Source organism: Athalia rosae, chromosome 6, assembly GCF_917208135.1.
Source record: "Athalia rosae chromosome 6, iyAthRosa1.1, whole genome shotgun sequence".
NCBI classification, from domain to species: Eukaryota; Metazoa; Arthropoda; class Insecta; order Hymenoptera; family Athaliidae; genus Athalia; species Athalia rosae.
Window position 1 is genome coordinate 1532576 of NC_064031.1, and position 21805 is coordinate 1554380.

General features: G+C 36.9%; 3 protein-coding genes across 6 annotated transcripts; 2 read left to right on the forward strand and 1 right to left on the reverse strand.

The window, feature by feature from the left end:
* Positions 1-142: 142 nt before the first annotated feature.
* LOC105690723 (cullin-5) lies at positions 143-4298 on the reverse strand. The gene is made up of 11 exons (XM_012408770.3): positions 4162-4298; positions 3627-3836; positions 3322-3498; positions 3066-3207; positions 2685-2999; positions 2120-2592; positions 1748-2011; positions 1520-1675; positions 1165-1445; positions 970-1093; positions 143-896 (listed from the first exon to the last, which is right to left on the reverse strand). The coding sequence occupies exons 1-11, from the start codon at positions 4177-4179 to the stop codon at positions 702-704; spliced, it is 2355 nt and encodes a 784-aa protein (XP_012264193.1). The 5' UTR covers positions 4180-4298; the 3' UTR covers positions 143-701.
* LOC105690724 (trafficking protein particle complex subunit 13) lies at positions 2485-10010 on the forward strand. Of its 3 annotated transcripts, none has more exons than XM_048656877.1 (10): positions 2485-2620; positions 4679-4847; positions 5065-5149; positions 5214-5341; positions 5421-5544; positions 5617-5713; positions 5790-6022; positions 6105-6205; positions 6283-6430; positions 6520-6704. In XM_048656877.1, exons 2-10 carry the CDS (start codon positions 4681-4683, stop codon positions 6616-6618), a joined length of 1182 nt encoding a protein of 393 aa, XP_048512834.1. In that variant the 5' UTR covers positions 2485-2620; positions 4679-4680; the 3' UTR covers positions 6619-6704. The 3 variants fall into 3 exon arrangements, with proteins under 3 accessions (XP_048512834.1, XP_012264196.2, XP_012264195.2); XM_012408773.3 differs by lacking the exons at positions 2485-2620; positions 6520-6704 and adding exons at positions 3804-4529; positions 6753-10010; XM_012408772.3 differs by lacking the exon at positions 2485-2620 and adding an exon at positions 3805-4529.
* Positions 8034-21334, forward strand: LOC105690722 (chromodomain-helicase-DNA-binding protein 1). 2 transcript variants are annotated; one of them, XM_012408768.3, is made up of 22 exons: positions 8034-8172; positions 10668-10780; positions 11452-11745; positions 12127-12315; positions 12410-12579; positions 12660-12823; positions 12917-13076; positions 13185-13497; positions 13599-13806; positions 13924-14201; positions 14281-15007; positions 15099-15344; positions 15435-15729; positions 15805-15965; positions 16092-16453; positions 16578-16815; positions 17083-17202; positions 17299-17526; positions 17629-17952; positions 18059-18585; positions 18669-18782; positions 18866-21334. In XM_012408768.3, exons 1-22 carry the CDS (start codon positions 8164-8166, stop codon positions 19086-19088), a joined length of 5463 nt encoding a protein of 1820 aa, XP_012264191.2. In that variant the 5' UTR covers positions 8034-8163; the 3' UTR covers positions 19089-21334. The 2 variants fall into 2 exon arrangements, with proteins under 2 accessions (XP_012264191.2, XP_020710758.2); XM_020855099.2 differs by having other exon boundaries at positions 18878-21334.
* The last annotated feature ends 471 nt before the right edge of the window (positions 21335-21805 follow it).

Genomic DNA, 21805 nt, shown 5'->3' on the forward strand with positions numbered 1-21805 from the left:
GTTCAATGAAACGGAAGAGAGAGAAAAAAAACCCACCGAGATATTTATGATCATACAGTTCATCAGGTTCAACTTGTACGTAACTTTTTTACGCAATTATGTGACTCCCGATGTTACAATTTTTTTTTTTTTAAATTGACTATTTAAAAGTGAAACAATAAAATCGTCGAAGCTTAGATATTCTAATAGCGATTAACGGGCTCGTAAATATAATGTCCCTATATACACTATACAAATATAATGGTCCGGTCATACAAGAATTGAACAGATAATAAATATTAGTCTCATCTTAGCTGACGGTACAACTGATAATAACGTGAACTTCCGTTACGTTATTATTCATTAATATTGCTATAGCTTTTCATAGAATTATAGTAAAAAAATTGGTGTGACAATCGTTCGTTGACTCCGTTCTGATAGAAATTTTATGGGTACTTGAAAATCAACTGACGGGTACGCACGTATCACCACAAGATAAAGAAAATACTATGGCTTCCTGACGATTTTAGCTGGATGCTACGAATGATATGGTTGGCTGTTATCTGATATTTAACAAAATTCGATTCGTTAACTAGATCCATATTTCTTGTGGTGATATAAGGTAAACGCATAAAACGGAGGACAATTGGAGTTCTATAAAAAATAGTATTAAATATAGTACTGAATTTTCATACAATTCTCCTTCCGTAGGTTGTTATTGGTTACGCCATGTAAACGAAAGTGTTGATATCGTCCTCGTGCCTTCTTATGTATTTGTGCTCGATTAGCCACTCGATCTGCTCCTTGATCATTTTCTTGCTCGGTAGGAACATATTTTTCAGTATATCGACCAACTCGGTCTGTAGCTGGGCGTTGTTTATCATCTTGCGCATTTTTAGAATTTTAATGATCGCCTCCTATGGATGAAAAAAAAAAACAAAGTAGCACGAGGATTATGATCTTGTGGATAAATCGATGAAAAATTTTTACCTGAACCCTTAATATTCTCAGTTGTACTATCGATTGGTTATCTTCTTCCTTGCTTCGTTCAGTAGAAAGTTGTAACCGACCAACTAAATTGATCTTGCCCCTTTTCTGCAGCTTTCCATTTTTTCTGATATAAAATGAAAAGGACGTTAGTGATAAACTTTCGGAACTTATCTGTATTTTAATTATTCTACTTACACAATAGCGAACTCATGATTAACCCAAAATCTGGTATCGTGAGCAAATTCTTTGGGGCTGTATGTAGGCGGGTCGACTAGAAGAAGTTGTCGTCTGAGTTTAGGGAAAGCGCACAACGACCAGAGCGTACGTCTCAGTTCGGTATCTGGTAGTTCGGTAGCCAGCCGTAGATTTTCGTATGAAATTTTTTCGAAAGGTCGTTGATTCCAAGCGAATAGAACAGCCATTTGAAACGTAGTGACATCAACGTCGAAGCGCCCAACTTTATTACAAAACGTTATCTGAAACAAAATTTTTGTTGTTGTCAATAACAATCCTACGGAATGTCACTTCGATAAAATTTATATTTGCTCACCGTTCCATTGGACATGTGATGATACCACTGTAACTTGCGTCCGCTGTGCTTCTTTTTATAAAATTCTTCTACTTCGGGAATATAATCTTCCAATTGAAGAGGTAAACTGACAGTGACACGCTCGCTCCCTCTCGCCCATGCGCCCGCGTTCAATATCTGTTTACGAAAATGAAAAACATTCGGAATAAAATCGCGGGCTACGGATTGAAAAACTATCGTTCACTTTACCTTGATATTTATGCTGTCGGCGATCGTTGCCCGACAGTGTTCCTTGAACTGTTGATTGAGATCTTGAGATACTTTGACGTCTTGGAACATCCGGGCTAATTTATTAACGTAGTCAGCCGGCATGCCCACCTCTCTCAACCACTCAACCATATTTTCTTCTTTCTCAGAATCAGCTGACGTGTCCAAAATTAATCTGCGCGTCAAGTGGGCTTTGTGATACCGCATAAACACGTCCTTGTTTTGGACGTATTTCAACACCAACAACTGCAATAGAATTTCAATTCCAGAATCCTGAATGTGCACACAACGCTCAGACGCATGGCAATCGGATTATTCTCGATATGCCAACAGGTATCAAATCGTCATGCTTACCACATCCCTAAGCTTGCTTTCAATTTCATCGGAAGTCAGTTTTTTACTCAAGGGAGTTTTCCTGAGTAACATATCACAGTAGTTGGCTAATAATTCAGGACATTTAGATTCGGGCTGTCCGTTATTATTGTTTGTAGGTTTGTTGGGAACGACTCCTGCACTCACTCCATTGCCTTGTCTGATGGGCAATTCTAGTTTGAAAACAGTCGAGTCATTGACAACTAATTTGTAGGCCTTATCTCTGGCTGTTAGGAAGCGCGGATCGTCATCAAACGCCTCCTTGACAAGAGTAGAGAATCGTCTAAAAAGATCCAGCAATCTTTCTACGTATTTCTCGGAATCTTGAGTAATCACATCAACAGCTGCCATCATGTCTGCAAGACCGGCACTGGCTATGTGATCTTCCAAGTCTTTTAACATTGGGCTAACTCCATCTGCTACTCGATCCATGAGTTTAAGCATAAGTCGAAGTTCTGCAAAAGGTACAGCATATTAAACCAGGTTAGTTACTAAAAATTTTTGGAAATTTACGGAACAACGTTGTCATAGCTACGAAAATTCTTACTGTCGGTTTCGTGACATTGAATCATTCGAGGACATTCAGCAAGGATAGCTGACTTGAAGGTAGCGACAAGTACAGATACGCAACAAGCAGTTAGTAACTGTACACTGGCGCTGTTTGGTTCTAAATATTTTTGAGCTCTCAATTCTTCTTCCCTCAATTTGGCCTCTGCATAACGCATATAACTTTCAACACCGTTCATAGATAGCTGCTCGGGTGCTTTGACCTTGTAAAATTCCTCTGTAGCCTTTATATAAGCAGCTTCGAAATTTTCCCGATAGATTTGTAGCTTATCCGTTGCATTTGAGCACAAATTCACTACATGGGAGAAAATAAAAACCGTTTACATTTGCAAATTCTACTGGTATAATCTCAGTCACTCACCATAAGATTCTCTAACACCGATAACCAACTGCGAATCAAACGCTTCACCGTTCCTCTCAGCTCGTACTAACTTCATGGCTGAATCCTGCAGCCTCTGTTTTATATTTCCAAATATACTTTGATTCCAACTGTCCAGCATTAGCTGTTGCCAAGGATGAGGAACAAACACGTTAATGAATTTCAGAGAAATGATAAATTCATAGTTATTAATTTGATGTGAGGAAACTTAATATGAGGCTGTCAACATGAGAATTACCTTTCTAACTATACTTTCATCTGTCTGGCTTCTTTTCTGTATATTTGTCTTTCCATCTAGCGCTCTTTCTAGCTGTCTAAAAGGTGTTGGTAGATAATTACATTGGGTAAAAAATTTTCGCCATTCGGCTATGTAGGCCTTTAATAGCGCCTGTTCCTCTTGATGCGCCAACACTCTCTAAACAGATATAAAATGAAGAAAAGTTATTCCAATTGAATCTCAGGATCATACCTGATTATCATCTAGATCGTTTCGACCTATGAGTTCATTACAGAGATCAGTTGAAGGATTATAGCTATGTTTACCTGCTGCGCCTGTTGTATGAAGTCCATGATATCTACTTTGAGAGTATCTCGTAATTTTGAGGGACCTTTCTCGTCCCACAGGCATACCAAATGAACCGAATAGAAGAGATCCTGCCATTCTCCCTGTGTGACTGCTTCTTGTTTTAATAGTTTCAAAATTATTGGGCGCATAGATGGCCATTTCCCTGCGAAGCTAAACTGACCCCTGTCCTGTGTGCAAGCGAAAGATGAATCAAGATTATCAATTGCTTATTTGTGAGCTGTTCAGTTTTCTTTGGAAATTTTCTTATTGACTTGTTATGAATGAAAGACTACGTGCACAGTGGTGAATTAAATGTAAGCATATTAGAAAAAGGAAATTGATCTTGAAATGCAGGGCAATAGTAGATTCTATCCGAAAGGTCTCGGGAATTGTTAAATTATCCTGGTGGAAAATTTAAGCGGATAGAAAAACGTGAGATTATCAATCAGTCACGGTGATAACATTGCCCTTGACAATTTATACGCTATTTTCGGTTATTTCATGACAACTAACCTTCAACATCGCCGCCATCACAATTCTTTGACATGTTATACTAGTTGCTGTATTATTTCCATTTACCTACGCCGATGCAACGAACCTTCAACGGACCGCCAACACTACATTCAAAAAATCCACCATGGGAATGTGAAGTGAACTACGGTAATTGTACACAGAGCGCGCTTTGACAGCTATTTCTGTTTAATTTCTGTCAATATTGTCAGCTGTAATTTTGTCACATGTCACAACCCGAGATAGGTTACGCTTCAAGTATTGAAATTGTGATGGTTGAAGAATAATCAACAACAAATTTATTAATTGATTACTTAGAACCAATACGATGGAGGCTAAGCCAAAGAGTGAACATTTGTTGGCTTTGAAAGGTAGGTCTGAAAAATAATGTTGAACATTTTCTCCTGTTCTCTATGATCTCACTAATAGATAAAGGTTTTATCAACTCATTTACTTTGACACGATTTTTAATAGTTCTGACATATATTCAAATGCTGATATTTTTTCTATCAAATTCCAGTTATGAGACTGACAAGGCCAACTCTTGCTAGTCCGATAATTGTATCTTGTGATTCAACGGATCTACCTGGAAACACACTGAATAATGAACTCAAAAATGATATCACCGCTCTACAAGGAATGGAGACATTGGCTGTTGGTCAATTCATGATGTTACCTCAAAGCTTTGGGTAAACAGAATCAGTAAAATATTCTTCAGCCTAATTTTTTTTCTTGTGGATCTTTGACAAACCTGATCGGTATATTCAAAGTCTAAATTAGCAAGAAATATTCTTTGGATTCTATGAGCCGGATTGACATCAATATTATGCAAAGAAACTTTTAATACTAATGTAAAAAGTTTTATTATTTTCATAACGAATAACAATTATTCTCTTATTATTCCAGTAATATTTATTTGGGAGAAATATTCTCCAGCTACTTATGCGTTCACAACGGTAGTTCTCAATTAGTTAAAGACGTGATTGTGAAAGTAAGTTTTTTTATTCAAATGTGAAAACTGTCTAGAGCCCATTTATATTGTAGATAAATTTCAGGCAGACCTGCAAACTAGCTCTCAAAGAATACCTTTATCTGGTCATAATGTGGAACCAAAGGAATTAGCACCTGACAGTACGGTAGATGAAGTTATTCATCACGAAGTTAAGGAGATAGGCACGCACATGTGAGACTCAAAAATAAACTCGATTCATTGCAAGTATTGCCTTCACGCGCTAAACTCATGTAAATCATTTTATTTCCAGATTAGTCTGCGAAGTTACTTACACTCCTACCTCGCCTGTAGCATCGCCACTGTCATTCCGAAAGTTCTTCAAGTTTCAGGTTGTCAAACCACTCGATGTTAAAACGAAAGTTTACAACGCAGAAGTGAGCAGCATTAGCTATAAAAACTTTTGAACTAGCTGCTAGGTGGAAAATTTTCACTATTATCATTTTTAGTCTGACGACGTTTACCTCGAAGCCCAAATCCAGAATCAAACTGCTGGCCCGATTTGTCTAGAAAAAGTTGTGCTCGAGTCATCTCATTTGTTTAGTGGTAAGACTGTTCTCGTCTACGTTCCTTCCCATACTTGAAGCTATGAAAATATGAATAAATATTTTTCCCATTTTAGTAACAACATTGAACACAAACCCTGAAGGAGAATCTATATACGGTCGAGTGAATGTATTAGATTCAGGATCTAGCCGTCAATATCTTTATTGCCTGACTCCGCAGCCAAACGTATCAAAAGATTCAAAAACGGGGAATCCGATCTATGCAACTAACATAGGAAAACTAGATATCGTTTGGCGCAGTAACTTAGGGGAAAGAGGGCGTCTGCAGACGAGTCAATTACTAAGAGTGGTTTGTTTTATTTCTAGAAAACCGAGGTGCAAGTTACATCCGGTCGAATTAGAACGTCGTTTACATTTCACATTGATTTCAGGTTCCAGATTTTGGAGACTTGAGAGTAAAAATGAGGGATATACCCTCTAAGGCTTTCCTAGAGAAGCCCGTTAATTTTAAATGTCATATCGTGAACACATCGTGAGTTGAAATAAGTCTGTTCACTACGTAAATGAGCCAAAAACTATCATTAAGGTTCTCTCCTTTCATATTTGAAGAGAAAGAAGCATGGACATAATGCTCGGTCTGGAATCCAACAACTCGTTAGCATGGTGTGGAGTTTCGGAGCGTGTCATAGGGAATCTAAGATCTGGTGCATCCTGTGATATTCCTTTATGTTTGATTCCACTTGACACAGGACTTGTCGTGAGTATCATTTTACAGAATTTATTCTTCGAAATAAACTTTTTATAGTAACAACAGAAGACGAAACCTATAATACTAAAAATTTTCAGACCATTTCAGGCCTGAAACTAGTGGATACTTTTTTGAAACGAGTTTATGATTACGATGATTTAGCACAGATATTCGTCTATCAAGATCAATCAGTGTAATTAAAATTAGGTTACTTGAATCTGCAATGTTATTAATCAAGGGATACTTGATGAAAATAAATGATAATTTATTGTATATAAAATAACCATAAACTATAGTACATATATCTAATTCTCCCTTCTTTTTTGAATAGCCCCTCGCACTCGCCACCCCTGGTTCGATCTATCGCGATTCGAAATTGAAAACCGGAAATGGCTGACCTCGCATAATCGCGGATGTTTCACATGTCGATAGGTATCGCGACGCTCCTCCTTTTCCGGTGTGATTGTGTCACAGGTCTCCGGGTAATATTTTTGGTCTTTTATTCAGTACACAAATAATCTATTCAGACTGCTAGAGAAAATTTTCAATGTGTTCCATTGGATTGGGTAAAATTTCTTCTATTGTATAAACGTATATTGACAAGAGCTTCTATCGTCCTGCTGTTTAAATATTTGTTGATAATTTCGTACAAGTTTTGAGTCCTTCCTCCGCCATCCCAATCTAATGGAAGATGAAAGCTGTCCAGTAGTTTGCTGTTCCGCCTAAAGGCGGTGCTTTTTTCTTTCTTTCTTTTTTTTTTATTTGCATGTGGTGACGTCACTAACGCTTTACATAACTGCTATGTACTACGCATTACAAATTTTTCATTTGCAATATACTAATTAATAATTCTATTAATTGTTTTCCTATTCACGAATTTTATATCGATTATTGTACAAATCCTCGAGCTCATTTGATGGTACAAAAAATTAAAGCGCATACTTCGAGCACCGTGTCTAGGATTGGACCCTTTCGACGATAAAAGAAAAATCTTTAATTACTGGATAAATTTTTCGGAATCAACATTTAGTTAGATTCGTCAATTTTAATATAGCTCTCCGGGTTACAAAGACATCGGGCAATTTTTTCGAATATTCAAAATGGTAGTTAATGTCGTAGCTTTCCTTCATATTATTTTTATAATTCACTTCTATTTCGCGATCTCATTTTCCATGACCCAAATATCATCACGCGCAATTATTCGTCAATTAGTATTGCCAAAATCTTGACAAGATTATAGTTATTCGGCAATCGACTATCCAATCTCATTATGAATTTCTTTGTATCGAGTGTAGTGAAAAAATGCTAAAAAATCATGGCATTGAGGATATTGTGGTATATATGTAGCTACGTTTTCCATTTCATATTAAATTCGATTTGATTGGATTCCATTTGAACGCAGTTAGAAATCGTGACGTAGCGGCGCTAGCCTGTGGGAGGGGAGGGAGAAACGCGCGCGTTGCATGACGGTACGTCGTATCGTTGAGGGGGGTTAAGGGTGAGGGGAGTACGAGGAGGGCGAAGAACGAAGAAGACGGGATCACAAAATGGCGGCCAAGCTCGGGCCCATGACCATATAGTACGGGAAAATTGGATATTTTTGCACAATGTCGGGATATAATATAGCTAATGCTATCTAAGATTGTGAATAGGTGGTTGTTTGATAGTAAAGAGGTTAAATAGGGGTGAAATAGTGTAAAATAAGGGTGAATTTGAGAAGTTGGTGGTACCCGTAAACGGGAATGATGCAGGTGAGTGGAAGGGTTCGAAAATAGTTAAATTTCGAGCTTCCCTCTAATTTTTTATCGATAATTGTTTGTTTTTGTTGACGATATGAAGATCGCCGGTTATTTGCGATACGAATTTACTGAATATGGCCACGGTGTTGTTTGGAATAAGGTAAAATTACTCTGCCACATGCGTCTAGCTTGCTACGGGATAGAATAATCATCGTTATTATTTAAATTATTATTTTCTATTATATTTTGAGGGTTGTTATGTATAGGGCGGGGCCTTGTGCCCGTAATGAGCTCGGGGACTCAACTCTTCTGTCGACCAATTTTATGCAACTTTGCAAAGTTTTTCATCAACACAGTAACCTATAAGTTTGTTTACATTTACTAAATAAGGGATTTTTGAATTAAAATCTCCTTGTTCCAACCCAATTTTTCCACAAAATCATTCCTCAACACTTCACCCAGCCCCTGGAAAGACTTATTACAAAATTCGTGACGGACCCATTTTTGCAAATTGAGCTTAAAGTTTGGCTAGCATGTTATCCACATAACCTGCAACTCTTTACCTCATGACATTCCCTCAAAAAATACCATCCATTCCAGTCTTTGTTTCATTATACATCCAAAAGTTGCACATTATTCCATCAAAACATTACCCATAGCTTTCCACATAATTTTCATCCAATTTTCACCATAGAACTGCTTTGCTTTATTGCTACAATCAGCAGTAGCGTTCACAGTATCCCAGCAACTTAATGTATTCGATGAGTCTACCTTTATCTCCAAATCCAGTAAACTTATTCATATTTCTGTCACATTGACCCCGTCTCCTATGGGGTGGCTTAGCCATCCTTCTATGAAACTCAAAAATTCATTCGCACTTATCTGCATACACAATTTTACTTTGTAGTGAGTTGTTGCCAAAGATGACATGATTTTTTCAATTCCTTTTGCTGAATTTTCATCGCTAATAACCACGCAGATCACTAATTCAGAACTTTCTGTCGTATAACAGTGGAAACTGCTGTGCCTCTACTAAATTATATTTTTCAAAGATACTTTGCATCGTCGAGATATGCTTAGCATTGTTTTACAATGCTGTAAAGCTATATCGTTGTAATTAATCGAGACTATATTCCTTCAGACTTGTTTCCCAAATAAATCATCGTACATCTATTGAACAAGAAAAAAGAAAAATCAATTATTCTTGGACCCATTAATCGAACAATCCCACTTTTACCTAAATATACCAGAAGTAGCTCCTTCCATAAATTAAAATTCTTTGCATTATTACATTTGCTTGGTTGTGAACTAATTCTTTTTTTTTCCTTTTCATCCTTTATTGCAAATTTTAAAGTGGCAGTCATTGGAATCAAAGTTTTATGCAACTCACAACTGATTTCAATATTGTCAAAGAGTAGATTTTCAGATAACTTTCACCTACTTAGAGCAAGATTACTAAAAACAGTTGATGATTTTTATCAAATTCTCTTGTTCTTCATTTACGTTTTCAACAATATCAATACTCTGATTTGTTATTTCTATTCCACTCTTCAGTATTTTTATTATTTTGGGAATTATCTATTTTTTTTATACGTGGCAAGGCACTAGCCTAATTTACAGATACAGATATAAAAAGTTGGCTGCTCAATGGTCAGAGCAACTATGCTTGCATTAGATTTGGTAAGGTCAATAAAAATTTTTCTACATCAACACTAGTGAATAATCTAAGATCATCTAATGGGACGTTGAAACTATTGTAAAACTGACTATTGTATCAACACTAAAATGTTGATGTAAGTTGAAACAACAAATAATAATAAAATGAACTCGTTCAATCACAATTTAAAAAATGCATATCGGTCATTTTATACAACTCCCCTCTCACGTAAACTAAGTTTAGCCAATAATCTGCGTCAATTTAAGACAAGTTTACAACATGCACTTATCCTAATGTCAAGCAAATAGCCGCTCTGATATGAATGGTAAGACAAAAAATAAGTCTACAAGTAATCTGCATCATTCAAGAAGCCACAATCGTATGGGAAATGAGAACTTGGGAGCTGATAGATTTAATTGTAGATAAGAAGAGGCTTTGTGATCAAAATTCATTACAGAGCAAATATTATGTGCTAACAAATGTATCTAGCATTGTTCCTGTATTGCAGCTTCAACAAAATGGTGGGTAAAGTCCCTCAAAATGGCTGGAGATAAATACATGAAAACAATGTTATTCTTTCAAACTCATTAGTCTGGGTCAAGATCGAAGACTCATATCAGATAATTGATACGAAATATTTATCATCCTTTTGGATACCCTCGATATATTTTAGATTACATCTTATTTTTTTACTTGAAGCAGATGGTCAGACCATACCTGTTGTTATGATTATTATGTGAGCAATTCTACTGTGCAAATATTGACTAAATATATCCAAACAACACTGCGGCTCTATCGGTATCATGACAATAAAATACTGTGGATAAAATATTTCAAAATTATATTACAGAAAACGTTAGACTCTGAATCTGGTAAGGAATCTGGTTCAGATTCTGAAAATGAAAGCAAAAGTGACAGCTCATCGTCAGGGAGCAACTCTGGATCTGGTTCTGGCTCGGACAGGTGTGTATATTATTGATAAGTAAAAGACTTCTTTGTGTAAAAAGTCAGCAAATGCTTTCAAACTCATGAAGACGTTAAACTGTTCAACCATACTTGTCAGCTTTTATGAATAAAATGCTCAAGCTGCTGATGCTCTGCTAAAGCTTTGCGAGAGCACTAATATTGGCTTGTTGACTTTGGAGATAACTTGTATTTCTCTTTGTTTGATGTCGAGCAATAAAACATCTCAATAGTTGACATCGTTATTGGTTTTTTTACATTTTTTAGATTTAGTTGATATACTTTATCTTGTTCAAAAACCAAAATTCATTTTATACAAAAAGCTAGTTCTGCTTGAGACTAATGACACATCATTATTGCCATTGATAGGTAGTTTTTTACACAAGAGCATTGTTAAAATTATGCTAATCATTGCACTCTGAGGCGGATGTCGTATTCCCATTATATTTTGTTACACAACTAGATGTATGATATATTTAGGAAATCATTTTGAGGGATATTGTTGAGTTGTTGTGATACTTTTTTTAATAATGAAACCTTTAATTCATTCTACATATTGAAACCATTATATGGTCATACATTAAATTTGGTCTAAAATGTGGAATAAATTATTTTGTAAAGAGGGAAATGTTAAACTGGCGTAACAAAGAATTGCTCGACTGCTAACGCAGTGACTCTAGCTCGTCAAGCGGTTCTGGTTCAGCGTCAGGTTCAGACTCGGATAAGTCGGATAAATCAGAGAAGTCGGATGATGCACCTGCACAAAATGATAGCTTTCAAAGTAAAAGCTCGTCACACAACACAGAGACAAAAGTTAGGCATAAAAGCGACTCGAGTCGTGAATGGGATGAAAATCCTGACGTTTATGGGATCAGACGATCTGGAAGGTCCCGCAAAGAGCCAGAGAGACTCACTACTCAGCGGGAAAGTGACAGCGATGGTCGACGAAAAACTCCTAAAAAAAGGTAAGATTCATAAGTTCGTTGAACTACTATGTAAGTAAGTATTACCCTAACTTCAGGATTGGTGTGTATGGAAGATGCTCAAATTAATTTAATTTCATTACCATCATGAAGTAAAATTGCTTCTGAAATAAATTTACATCTCGATAACTTGTTTGCAAATTTTTATCAATACTAAAGATGTGAATAATGACAATACAAGTTCTACAATGTCAGAACTGTTTTCATGTTACTATATCTGAACTTCATCTAATGCTGAGTTTTGAGTCTGGTCTTCCGCCAAGCTTTGCGCCCAATTAAATTAATGCCGATAATATTCTTGTGAATCATGTTTTAGTGGAGTGACTGTGATTATGGATTTATTTTTGTTGTTACTTCTTGCAGTACACAAAATTCGTGGAATTCTGACAGCTCAGAGTCAGAGTCGGACGAAGCTGCTAAGAGGAGACCTCCACCAAGTAAATCCATAAATCGACGGGCGGCACAAAAAGTCAAAGAAAACACTCGGACTAGACATAAACGAGTTTCAGAGTCATCTGAAAATTCGTCATTTGATAGCGACGATAATCGAAGGTGCGTTATAACTTCAATAGCACATTTGAATTATCCAATGCCCCAGAAAAACAATAGTCATCGGTAAATTGACCTGGAATAATTGATTACTCAGGCAAGTTACGAGGCGCTCTGGAACAGCGGTCAGCTACAAAGAACAGAGTGAAGAAGGGACCGATAGTGAAGATATAGTTGAAGTTGATGAGGCTACAGCTACACCGCTAGAACCTGATAATGCAGAAACCATTGAGCGGATTTTAGCGCAGAGAAGAGGGAAAAAAGGGGGTCAGTTTTTTTGAGTTTTTTCCACTCGATAGCAGCCATTGCAATTTCTTGATTGTTACGTCGAATGTTGATGCCCACAGTTACTGGAAATGTGACCACCGTTTACGCAGTTGAAGAGAATGGTGATCCAAACCCCAAAGACCTGGCAGATGATGAAGCAGAAACGCAGTACTTGATAAAATGGAAAGGCTGGTCGCATATACACAACACATGGGAGTCCGAAAATTCTCTCAAGGCTCAAAAAGTACTGCATATCTTGAATTTCTTTAGTCAAAAATTTCTCTACGATATTCAGTTTTCTAGAAAATCCTTAACCCTTCTTACATTTTTTTTCAAGGTAAAGGGGATCAAGAAATTAGAAAATTTTGTAAAAAGAGAAAGGGAGATAAATCAATGGAGAGAATATGCTGGACCTGAAGACATAGACTACTTCGAATGTCAGCTGGAACTCCAACAAGATTTATTAAAAAGTTACAATTATGTGGAGAGGATAATTGGTAAATGATTTTTTTAATTAAATTTAATCCCAAGTAGATGAGCTTAACCTTCTGACTTTAGGTGATAGATGAATTGACTACCCTACTCAATTGCGAACCATTTTTCAGCCGAATATAATAAACCGGATTCTGGTCACCCGGATTATTATTGCAAATGGGAAAGCTTACCGTACGCCGACGCTACATGGGAAGACGGAGCCTTAATAGTGAAAAAGTGGCCTGAAAAGATCAAAGAATTCCGTGATAGGGAAGATTCCAAACGAACCCCGAGTAAACATTGTAAAGTTCTCAAATATAGACCAAAATTTCACCAGGTCAAGGGACAGCCAGAGTATATGGGGAAAGGTAAAGATCTTGTCCTCAGAGACTACCAAATGGATGGCTTAAATTGGCTCATTCATTCTTGGTGTAAAGAGAATAGGTGAGTCTAAAGTTGATTCTACAAAGACTGTAGTATTCCGAATATGTAAAATCTGCTTTGTTTCGTACTTCAATATGAAATTCTTTTGTCTACATTTTCAGCGTCATCTTGGCGGATGAAATGGGTCTGGGTAAGACGATACAGACCATATGCTTTTTATATTACCTCTTTCATACACAGCAGCTGTATGGCCCGTTCTTATTGGTCGTTCCATTGTCTACCATGACATCGTGGCAAAGAGAAATGGCACAATGGGCTCCTGATATGAATTTTGTTACTTACCTCGGTGACGTGACCTCTAGGAATGTCGTAAGTATCGCGAGTCACAATTTTTATTCTCGCGTGCGTTCTATATTCTACATTACAGTTCTCGAATCTACATTTTATCTTGTTTTTTTTTACCTTATGAATTCTTCCGGCTTTCAGATCAGAGAGTTCGAATGGTGTTACAGTTCGAAGAGATTGAAATTTAACGCAATTTTAACAACGTATGAAATAGTTTTGAAAGATAAAACATTCTTGGGGGCTCTGAATTGGGCTGCGTTACTCGTAGATGAGGCGCATAGGCTGAAAAATGATGATTCACTTTTGTACAAAGCATTAACGGAGTTTCACACCAACCACAGACTGTTGATCACCGGAACTCCGTTGCAAAACAGTCTCAAGGAATTATGGGCGTTGTTACACTTCATAATGCCTCAGAAGTAAGCGCACTCTAATCCTTTGATACTCATAAATTAATTACCTGCGAAACTTTTACGACTACGTCTTTTCAATACGCAGGTTCAGCTCCTGGGAAGAATTCGAAAAAGAGCATGACAACGCGGCACAAAAGGGATACTCGAAATTACACAAACAACTAGAACCGTTCATATTACGTCGAGTGAAAAAAGACGTGGAAAAATCGCTACCAGCTAAAGTCGAACAGATTCTACGTGTCGAAATGACTTCGTTGCAAAAGCAGTATTACAAGTGGATACTTACAAAGAACTACAATGCTCTACGCAAAGGTGTTAAGGGGTCGACGACTACGTTCCTAAATATCGTTATTGAGCTAAAAAAATGCTGCAATCATGCATTCCTAACGAAGCCAACTGACGGGGAAAGACCGGACAGTAATGAGGATTATTTACAACAGATAATTCGAGGGTCCGGTAAATTGGTTCTCTTGGATAAACTTTTAGTGCGTCTACGGGAAACTGGCCACAGAGTTCTAATCTTTAGTCAAATGGTCAGAATGTTAGATATCCTGGGAGAATATTTACAGAAGCGGCATTTTCCATTCCAAAGATTGGATGGAAGCATTAAGGGTGAACTTAGAAAACAGGCACTGGATCATTTCAATGCAGATGGATCACCAGATTTCTGCTTTTTACTATCAACCAGAGCTGGAGGGCTCGGAATCAATTTGGCAACAGCTGATACCGTTATCATATTTGATTCCGATTGGAATCCCCAGAATGATTTGCAAGCTCAGGCCAGAGCGCATCGGATAGGTCAAAAGAACCAGGTAATTGAAGGAATCAATCAATTCGCTAATTCATGTGGATCGATTGGACACTGCTTCAATTTTTTTGAAACGATGTTCCTCTGTTTGTTAGGTGAACATCTATAGATTGGTTACAAAAAGTTCAGTTGAAGAAGAAATCGTTGAGCGAGCAAAGCAAAAAATGGTTCTTGATCATTTAGTTATTCAGCGGATGGACACGACAGGGAGAACGGTTCTGGACAAAAAGGGGCCAAACACAAATAATAACCCATTCAATAAAGAGGACTTGAATGCAATTCTGAAGTTTGGAGCAGAAGAATTGTTCAAAGATGAAGAAGATGGAGATGAAGAGCCAACTGTGAGTTTCTCAATAAAAGACAATCTTGTTGATCAATATTAACCTCTGTATTCAGCGTTTGAATCTAAACACTTTTCATTTTACGTGCAGTGTGATATCGATGAAATATTGCGGCGCGCTGAGACGAGAGACGAAGCCCCAACGACCGTTGGGGATGAACTGTTATCAGCCTTCAAAGTAGCCAGTTTTGCAGCATTTGAAGAGGAAACTGAGCCGATTATCCAACCTAACGAAATTGACGATGAAAGTAAAGACTGGGCTGAGATCATTCCTGAAAACTTTAGGAAAAAGCTTGAAGAAGCAGAGAAATCTAAGGAAATGGAAGACCTCTATCTTCCACCTAGAAGCCGAAAAACACTGCAGCAAATCAATCAGCCCGGAGAAGGTATGATTCCAGCAATTCGTTATTTCATTTATTATATATTGAAATTATTGAATAAGTTTTTAATCATACGTGCAGAAGGCAGAGGTAGAAAACGGAGAAAAGCTCCAGGTGATGATAGCGAAGAAGCTGAAGAAACTGGAAGTGAGGCCGAAGGCAGTGATGATGAAAGGCCTAAGAAGAGAGGCAGACCCAGAGTCACACCCAGAGAAAATATGAAGAGCTTCACTGATGCTGAGGTGAGCTGGTTCTATGACACAAAACAAAGTCTTAGTCATAGGTTCTACATTGAACATCTGGTAAAATTTGCTTCTTGATGAGAGTCGCATATCCTTCATAGATCAAATTATTATTCCCCATCGCAGATCCGAAGGTTCGTTAAAAGCTATAAAAAGTTTGGGGCTCCATTGAAGCGACTTGACGACATAGCAGCTGATGCAGAATTACAAGAAAAACCAATGTCTGAGCTGCGGTATTTAGGTGAACAATTGAGGATCAGATGCGAAGCTTGTTTGGCGGAATTCGAAACTATCGCCAAAGAGAATAAAACAACTGAAGAGGAAGGGCGGGGTCCAGGTCGCAAACGGGGTAGAGGACCAACCTTTAAAGTGGGCGGTGTTATGGTCAATGCAAAATCACTTTCTGCCGCTGAAAAAGAACTGGAACCATTAGATCATGCTGTTCCTTCAGATCCTGAACAAAGGGCCAACTGGCATATCGACATTAAGTGAGTATCTTATCGATATCAACTTCAAAAATAAACGAAAATAAAAATTCATCGAAGTTCTTGTAAACAAGAGGCCAAGATATCCGACTCGTCTAGAGACATTTTCACATTAATTAATTTTTAGGTTGAAGCCGGCAAACTTTGACTGTGATTGGAGTCCTGAGGATGACTCGAGACTGCTTAGAGGAATTTATCATCACGGAATGGGATCCTGGGAAGCAATCAAATTGGATGCTAGTTTAAAACTTGGTGATAAAATTCTACCGCACAACGAAAACAAGCCTCAAATAAAACAATTAAACACTCGAGCAGAGTATCTATTGAAAGTACTGAAGAAGCAAATGGATCTCAAGTTAGGAGTGGTGAGTTTCATTATGATTGAGAAAAGGATCAGTCCATGCATTAGAAATACCTGATACGCGCGTTGAAGCCGAGCAGATGAAAAAAAAAAAATCGTTATTTGTTTTGATCTTAGATTGTGAATCCCCGATTCCTGTCCTAATTGATTCCTATTCCTTCTCAACAGGGATTTGTCCTGTTCTCCCAGATCCTTACTAGGTCTCAGGTAATGCGAGTAAAAATTTTGTTATGTCTCTTGCAAGCTTATTGTTGGTATTATTTTTCTCCAGACACGAACAAGGAAACCTCGTAAGCCGAAGGAGTCGAAGGCTATCATTACCAAAGAGATCGTAGAGGAGAACGACAGTTCTGGGGATGAAAATAAAAAGGCCAAACTGAAAGTGGATAAGGTAAAATATGAAGAAAGTTTATTAGAAGTTTTCAGTCTTGAAAGTACCGATTTTCGCTTGATTATACGATTCTTAAATTTGGATTCAACGTTACAGCAACCTATTAAAAAGGAGGAAGAGTCGGCCGCTAAGAAAGAACCAAAAGAAGAAGGCGAGGTTGTATCAGATGAAAAGAAAAAAGATAAGAAACTTAAAAAAGAGAAAAAAGAAAGCAGGAGAGGCAAAAAAAATAAGCAACCTGCGGGGCCTATGCATTTTACAGCCAATAACGAACCCAGAGCTCTCGATGTACTCGGCGATCTTGACCCATCAATATTCAACGAGGTTGGTGACACGTTCGAATTTTATTTCATTTTTCTTTGTAGCTTCATCATACTGTTCCGTCGATTCGTTCAAAGTACTAATATTTCTAAATCTGTTTCGCAGTGCAAAGAAAAAATGAGACCAGTTAAAAAAGCTTTGAAAGCCTTAGATAGACCGGATCAGTCGTTGAGTCAAAGTGAGCAAGTGACGCACACCAGACAATGTCTCATACAAATTGGGAATCAGATCAACATTTGTTTAGCTGAATATAAGGATCCTGAACAAATCAAAGAATGGCGAAGTAATCTGTGGTATTTTGTCTCTAAATTTACGGAATTTGATGCAAAAAAATTATATAAACTTTATAAACATGCAACTAAGAAAGGCGAAACCAGCGCAAATATTGCGCCAAGTCCAGAGAAGAAAGAGGAAACGGTTAACGCAAAGGTGAGTTGAATCTTCGGTAAAAGATTTTGATCACGAAATAAAAAGAAGTTAATGAATAAATAGTGGGAGATAGAATATGTAATGTTGGCAACATTTTTCCTTACAGAAGCACAGTGAAAAATCGCATGATAAACACAGCGACAAACATAGTGAGAAACATATGGAAAGACATAATGATAATCCACAAAAAGATGGGAGCAGTAAAGAGTCTCGGCAAGTAAAAAGAAGAATTGAAGACATAGAAGAGAATTCTAATAGCGGTACTCCTAATAAGAAGCATCAATCTACTACCTCTACCACGAACAGTACCACCACAGGTTCTACAACGACGATTGCTGCCAATACTCCATTGGCTAACTCAAATTCGAATTCTAGTAATTCGAACAGTAACGAAACACCTAGACACAAGGAATCGAAAGAAGTTAAGCACAAGGAAATGAAGAGAGACAGAGACAGGGATAGAGAAAGAGAACGATCCCACGGAGATAGAGGCCTGGACAGATTAGGGACAGCAAAAGATGAGAGAGTCAGACGAGACAGTGGAGGATATAGCATCAGTGGTGGCCACTATAGCGGAGGAAGGGAAGACGATCATTGGCCGGCTAGGGAAGGAAGGGATCCCCGTGAAGGAAGGTAAGAAATGATGAGAGAATTCTAATTATAAATAATGATATTTTTTTCTGGAGTCGTCGATGCATAATTTCTTCGTTTCACAGGTTCGCTGATCACAAACGAGAGAGATTTGAGTCGTACGGGCGAATGTCCAGCGGTTATCATCGAGACAGAGACAGGGAACGTGATCGTGGAATGCACATGAACGAGAAAAGAAGGTATTGTTGAACGTGAAAACTTTTCCGTGACTGTCCACGAATTTCTAACTAATTTTTTTTTTTATTGTCTCATTTTTACATAGCGACTATTATAGATATCCACAAGGTCCTCCGGGTTACGGATACGGTGGCCCAGGCAATTATGGAAGTGGAAGCAGCGGCGGATATCCATCTTCCGAAATACCTCCCGGTCATTTCAGAGGCCGTGCGTATCCTGGCGATGGTTATCCAGGTGATTGGAGGCCCAATAAAGACTATAGACGTGATTACGATCGGAGACCACCACCGCCTAACGCAAACTCCTAGTGCTCCTTTCTTGCCACCGTCCTTGAGTGCGTCGTTAACCGGTTGTAAAACTTGTTTAACGTCTTCTTGTTGTGTATCTTCATTTTAATGTCCGTGCCATTGTGAATTGTGCTTCAACCAAACGGTGAACAGGGTTTCCCCCAAGTATTATGGGCAAGTATGATTCACTATTATTTACAAATCAACAACGACAGTTCGGACTTGAATGGGGACAGAAACTCAACGCAAAGAAGACAAAAAAAAATATCGATAAGGTTTTATAAAAAAAATCAGAGAAGAAAAATTATCATTCGCACAGAGTAAACAGATTTTTGTATTATTCATTTCATCATATAGTGAAACATATGGTGAAGATACTTTTTATTTTTATTTTTTCGATTTCAACTTCCGACAATCTCCGCTGCAGTGCAAAGAATCGAATCTTTGAATCAACCCGTGCATAATTTCCATAAAATTCTCATAACACAACAGCTTGATATTCTTTTTCTCTATATATTTCCCTAAGTAAAATCAGCATGTTGTACGAATAGAATACACCAATTCAATCAACATTTATCTGACTATTTTCAGAAAAATTACCAATTCATCTAGTTACTCAAGCCTACTTATAATGCAAACATAAATTGGAGTAGACTCTGAGAGTGAATTTTCCTAATGACTACAGCAATTACTGGTATGTGGTGAGGAGCTATTGAAATTACGGACTCAAAGTTTTGATGCTTCGCACTAAGTAAGTCAATCATATATCACGCAATTTTTAGACCGGATCTCTTGAATTTTTTCATTCTATAATGACAATTTCATTCTGTTACCATTGTGGTTATTTATCGTCAACAAATTTCACAACCAATAGAAAAACGTTCGACAAATTGATTTAACAATTTGATACATCGTGTGTTACATTTGATTCGACATCGAATAACGAAAAAAAAAGAACAGAAACGATTAGTTTTTCACCAGTTTGTAATTAGAGATGGCATTGTAACAAGTTATTTGGTCGGGCATCAAATTACTGTTTGCCTTGGCACCTTTGCCTATAATATATTTTTACTGTAATATGTCTTGAATTTTTTTGCTGGTGAAATAGATAGAAGCCTATCTATCAAGGCACGAAGCCAAAGATCGTTGGGAGAATAACCTCGGATACATGAAAATTTAGTGTTCACTGTTCACTGTCAAATGTTCAATGTTCACTGACGTTAGAATTTAATTTTGGCAGTATTCGATGAATCAAAATGAATTGAATTCACTATCAAGCCCTTGTTAGGTCGTACAGAAATCAGAATGAATACAATTATCTATTTTATTTCGTATATTCATTAACAGGAGAGGCTGTCAATTCTTTGAGAGTGGATATAATAATTTTTTTTTCGCAATTTTTAGTGTGCATTTGTGTAAATAATAGAATTTATTGAAAAAAAAAAGTAACAAAAAGAAGAAGGAACATCACTGAACTTGTATCATGAGAAAACAATGGTATTAATATTGTTCAACTCATAGTTTGAAAACTCCGAGTTTGAAGATTTGTGAATCACTGCATATACTTAATGGATAGGTGACCCGCTATTAGACTAGATTTATATTTTTTGAAACCAATCTGAACACACGTTGGAAATAGTAACGCCGTTTATAATTTATTGATAATAGTCGAATGCAAATCATGAATAATGCGACGGAGAAGTGAAAAAAAGAAAAAAAAATTGTATATAGTATAATTAAGTAAACAAAGTAATTATTAATAGCATGTAAGTTAGTTATCTACTATTATATTATATTACAGGAAACAAGTAGCGACATAATATGATAGTGATGTATTTTATCTATCTTCATTGTAGATGATTAAACATTTCTGGAAATATATAAATATAAGTCAGGAAAATTACAGAAAAAAGAACAAAAAGACGAAAAAAAACGAAAACCTAAAACTTTTCAATAACTACATGTTATCTGTGAATACTATTATAATTTTTCCTTCTGCGTATACTTTGAACCTTCTTACAAAAACAACAACATAATTGAAACAAACGGAGACCTAGCATAAACGAGAGTCAGAAAAAAATTAAAAAAAGAAACAAAAATGTATTTATTAAACATATTAAAGTAAAAACTATAAGTTGGACAGAATAACGCTTTCTTTTTAGCACTGTGTAGAAATGGTAGTGCTCCAAACGATGTAAAGGTGAAAGTTTGTATACAGATTGAATCTTTAGATTCATTATTAAAAGCTTAATTATTGGTAACGGTAATTTACTTCAATTTTATCTTTAATTTGCAGTCAACCCGCACCACAAAATAGGTAAAATCAAAACTGTATAGGTGATCTGTTTGTGTATACTTCGGAATTTTACATGTATTGCTGATTCTAATAAGAATAGTTCTTATGATGGTCTCCGGATGTTACCATTTGGCAGCCATGTATGTATCATTACAGGCTCCGAGCTCCTTATAGGTATGCATACCCAAGTGTGTCTATTTTTTTTGCATAAATTATCAGGGAAAATGAGCTCATGATTGAGTAATATGTAAACTTGACAGGACAGGTCGAGGAATATAAATAAAGATAAAATTTTTTTATATTCACAAGACAGTTTATATTCGTCATCGAGGACAAGTCCGAAATAGAGTAATGAAAATTATTGAAATCCAGATGTTGTAAATGATAATTACAACAAAAATAATAACAGCGTAGAGGTTTCATTGAAATTGAAAATAGTATC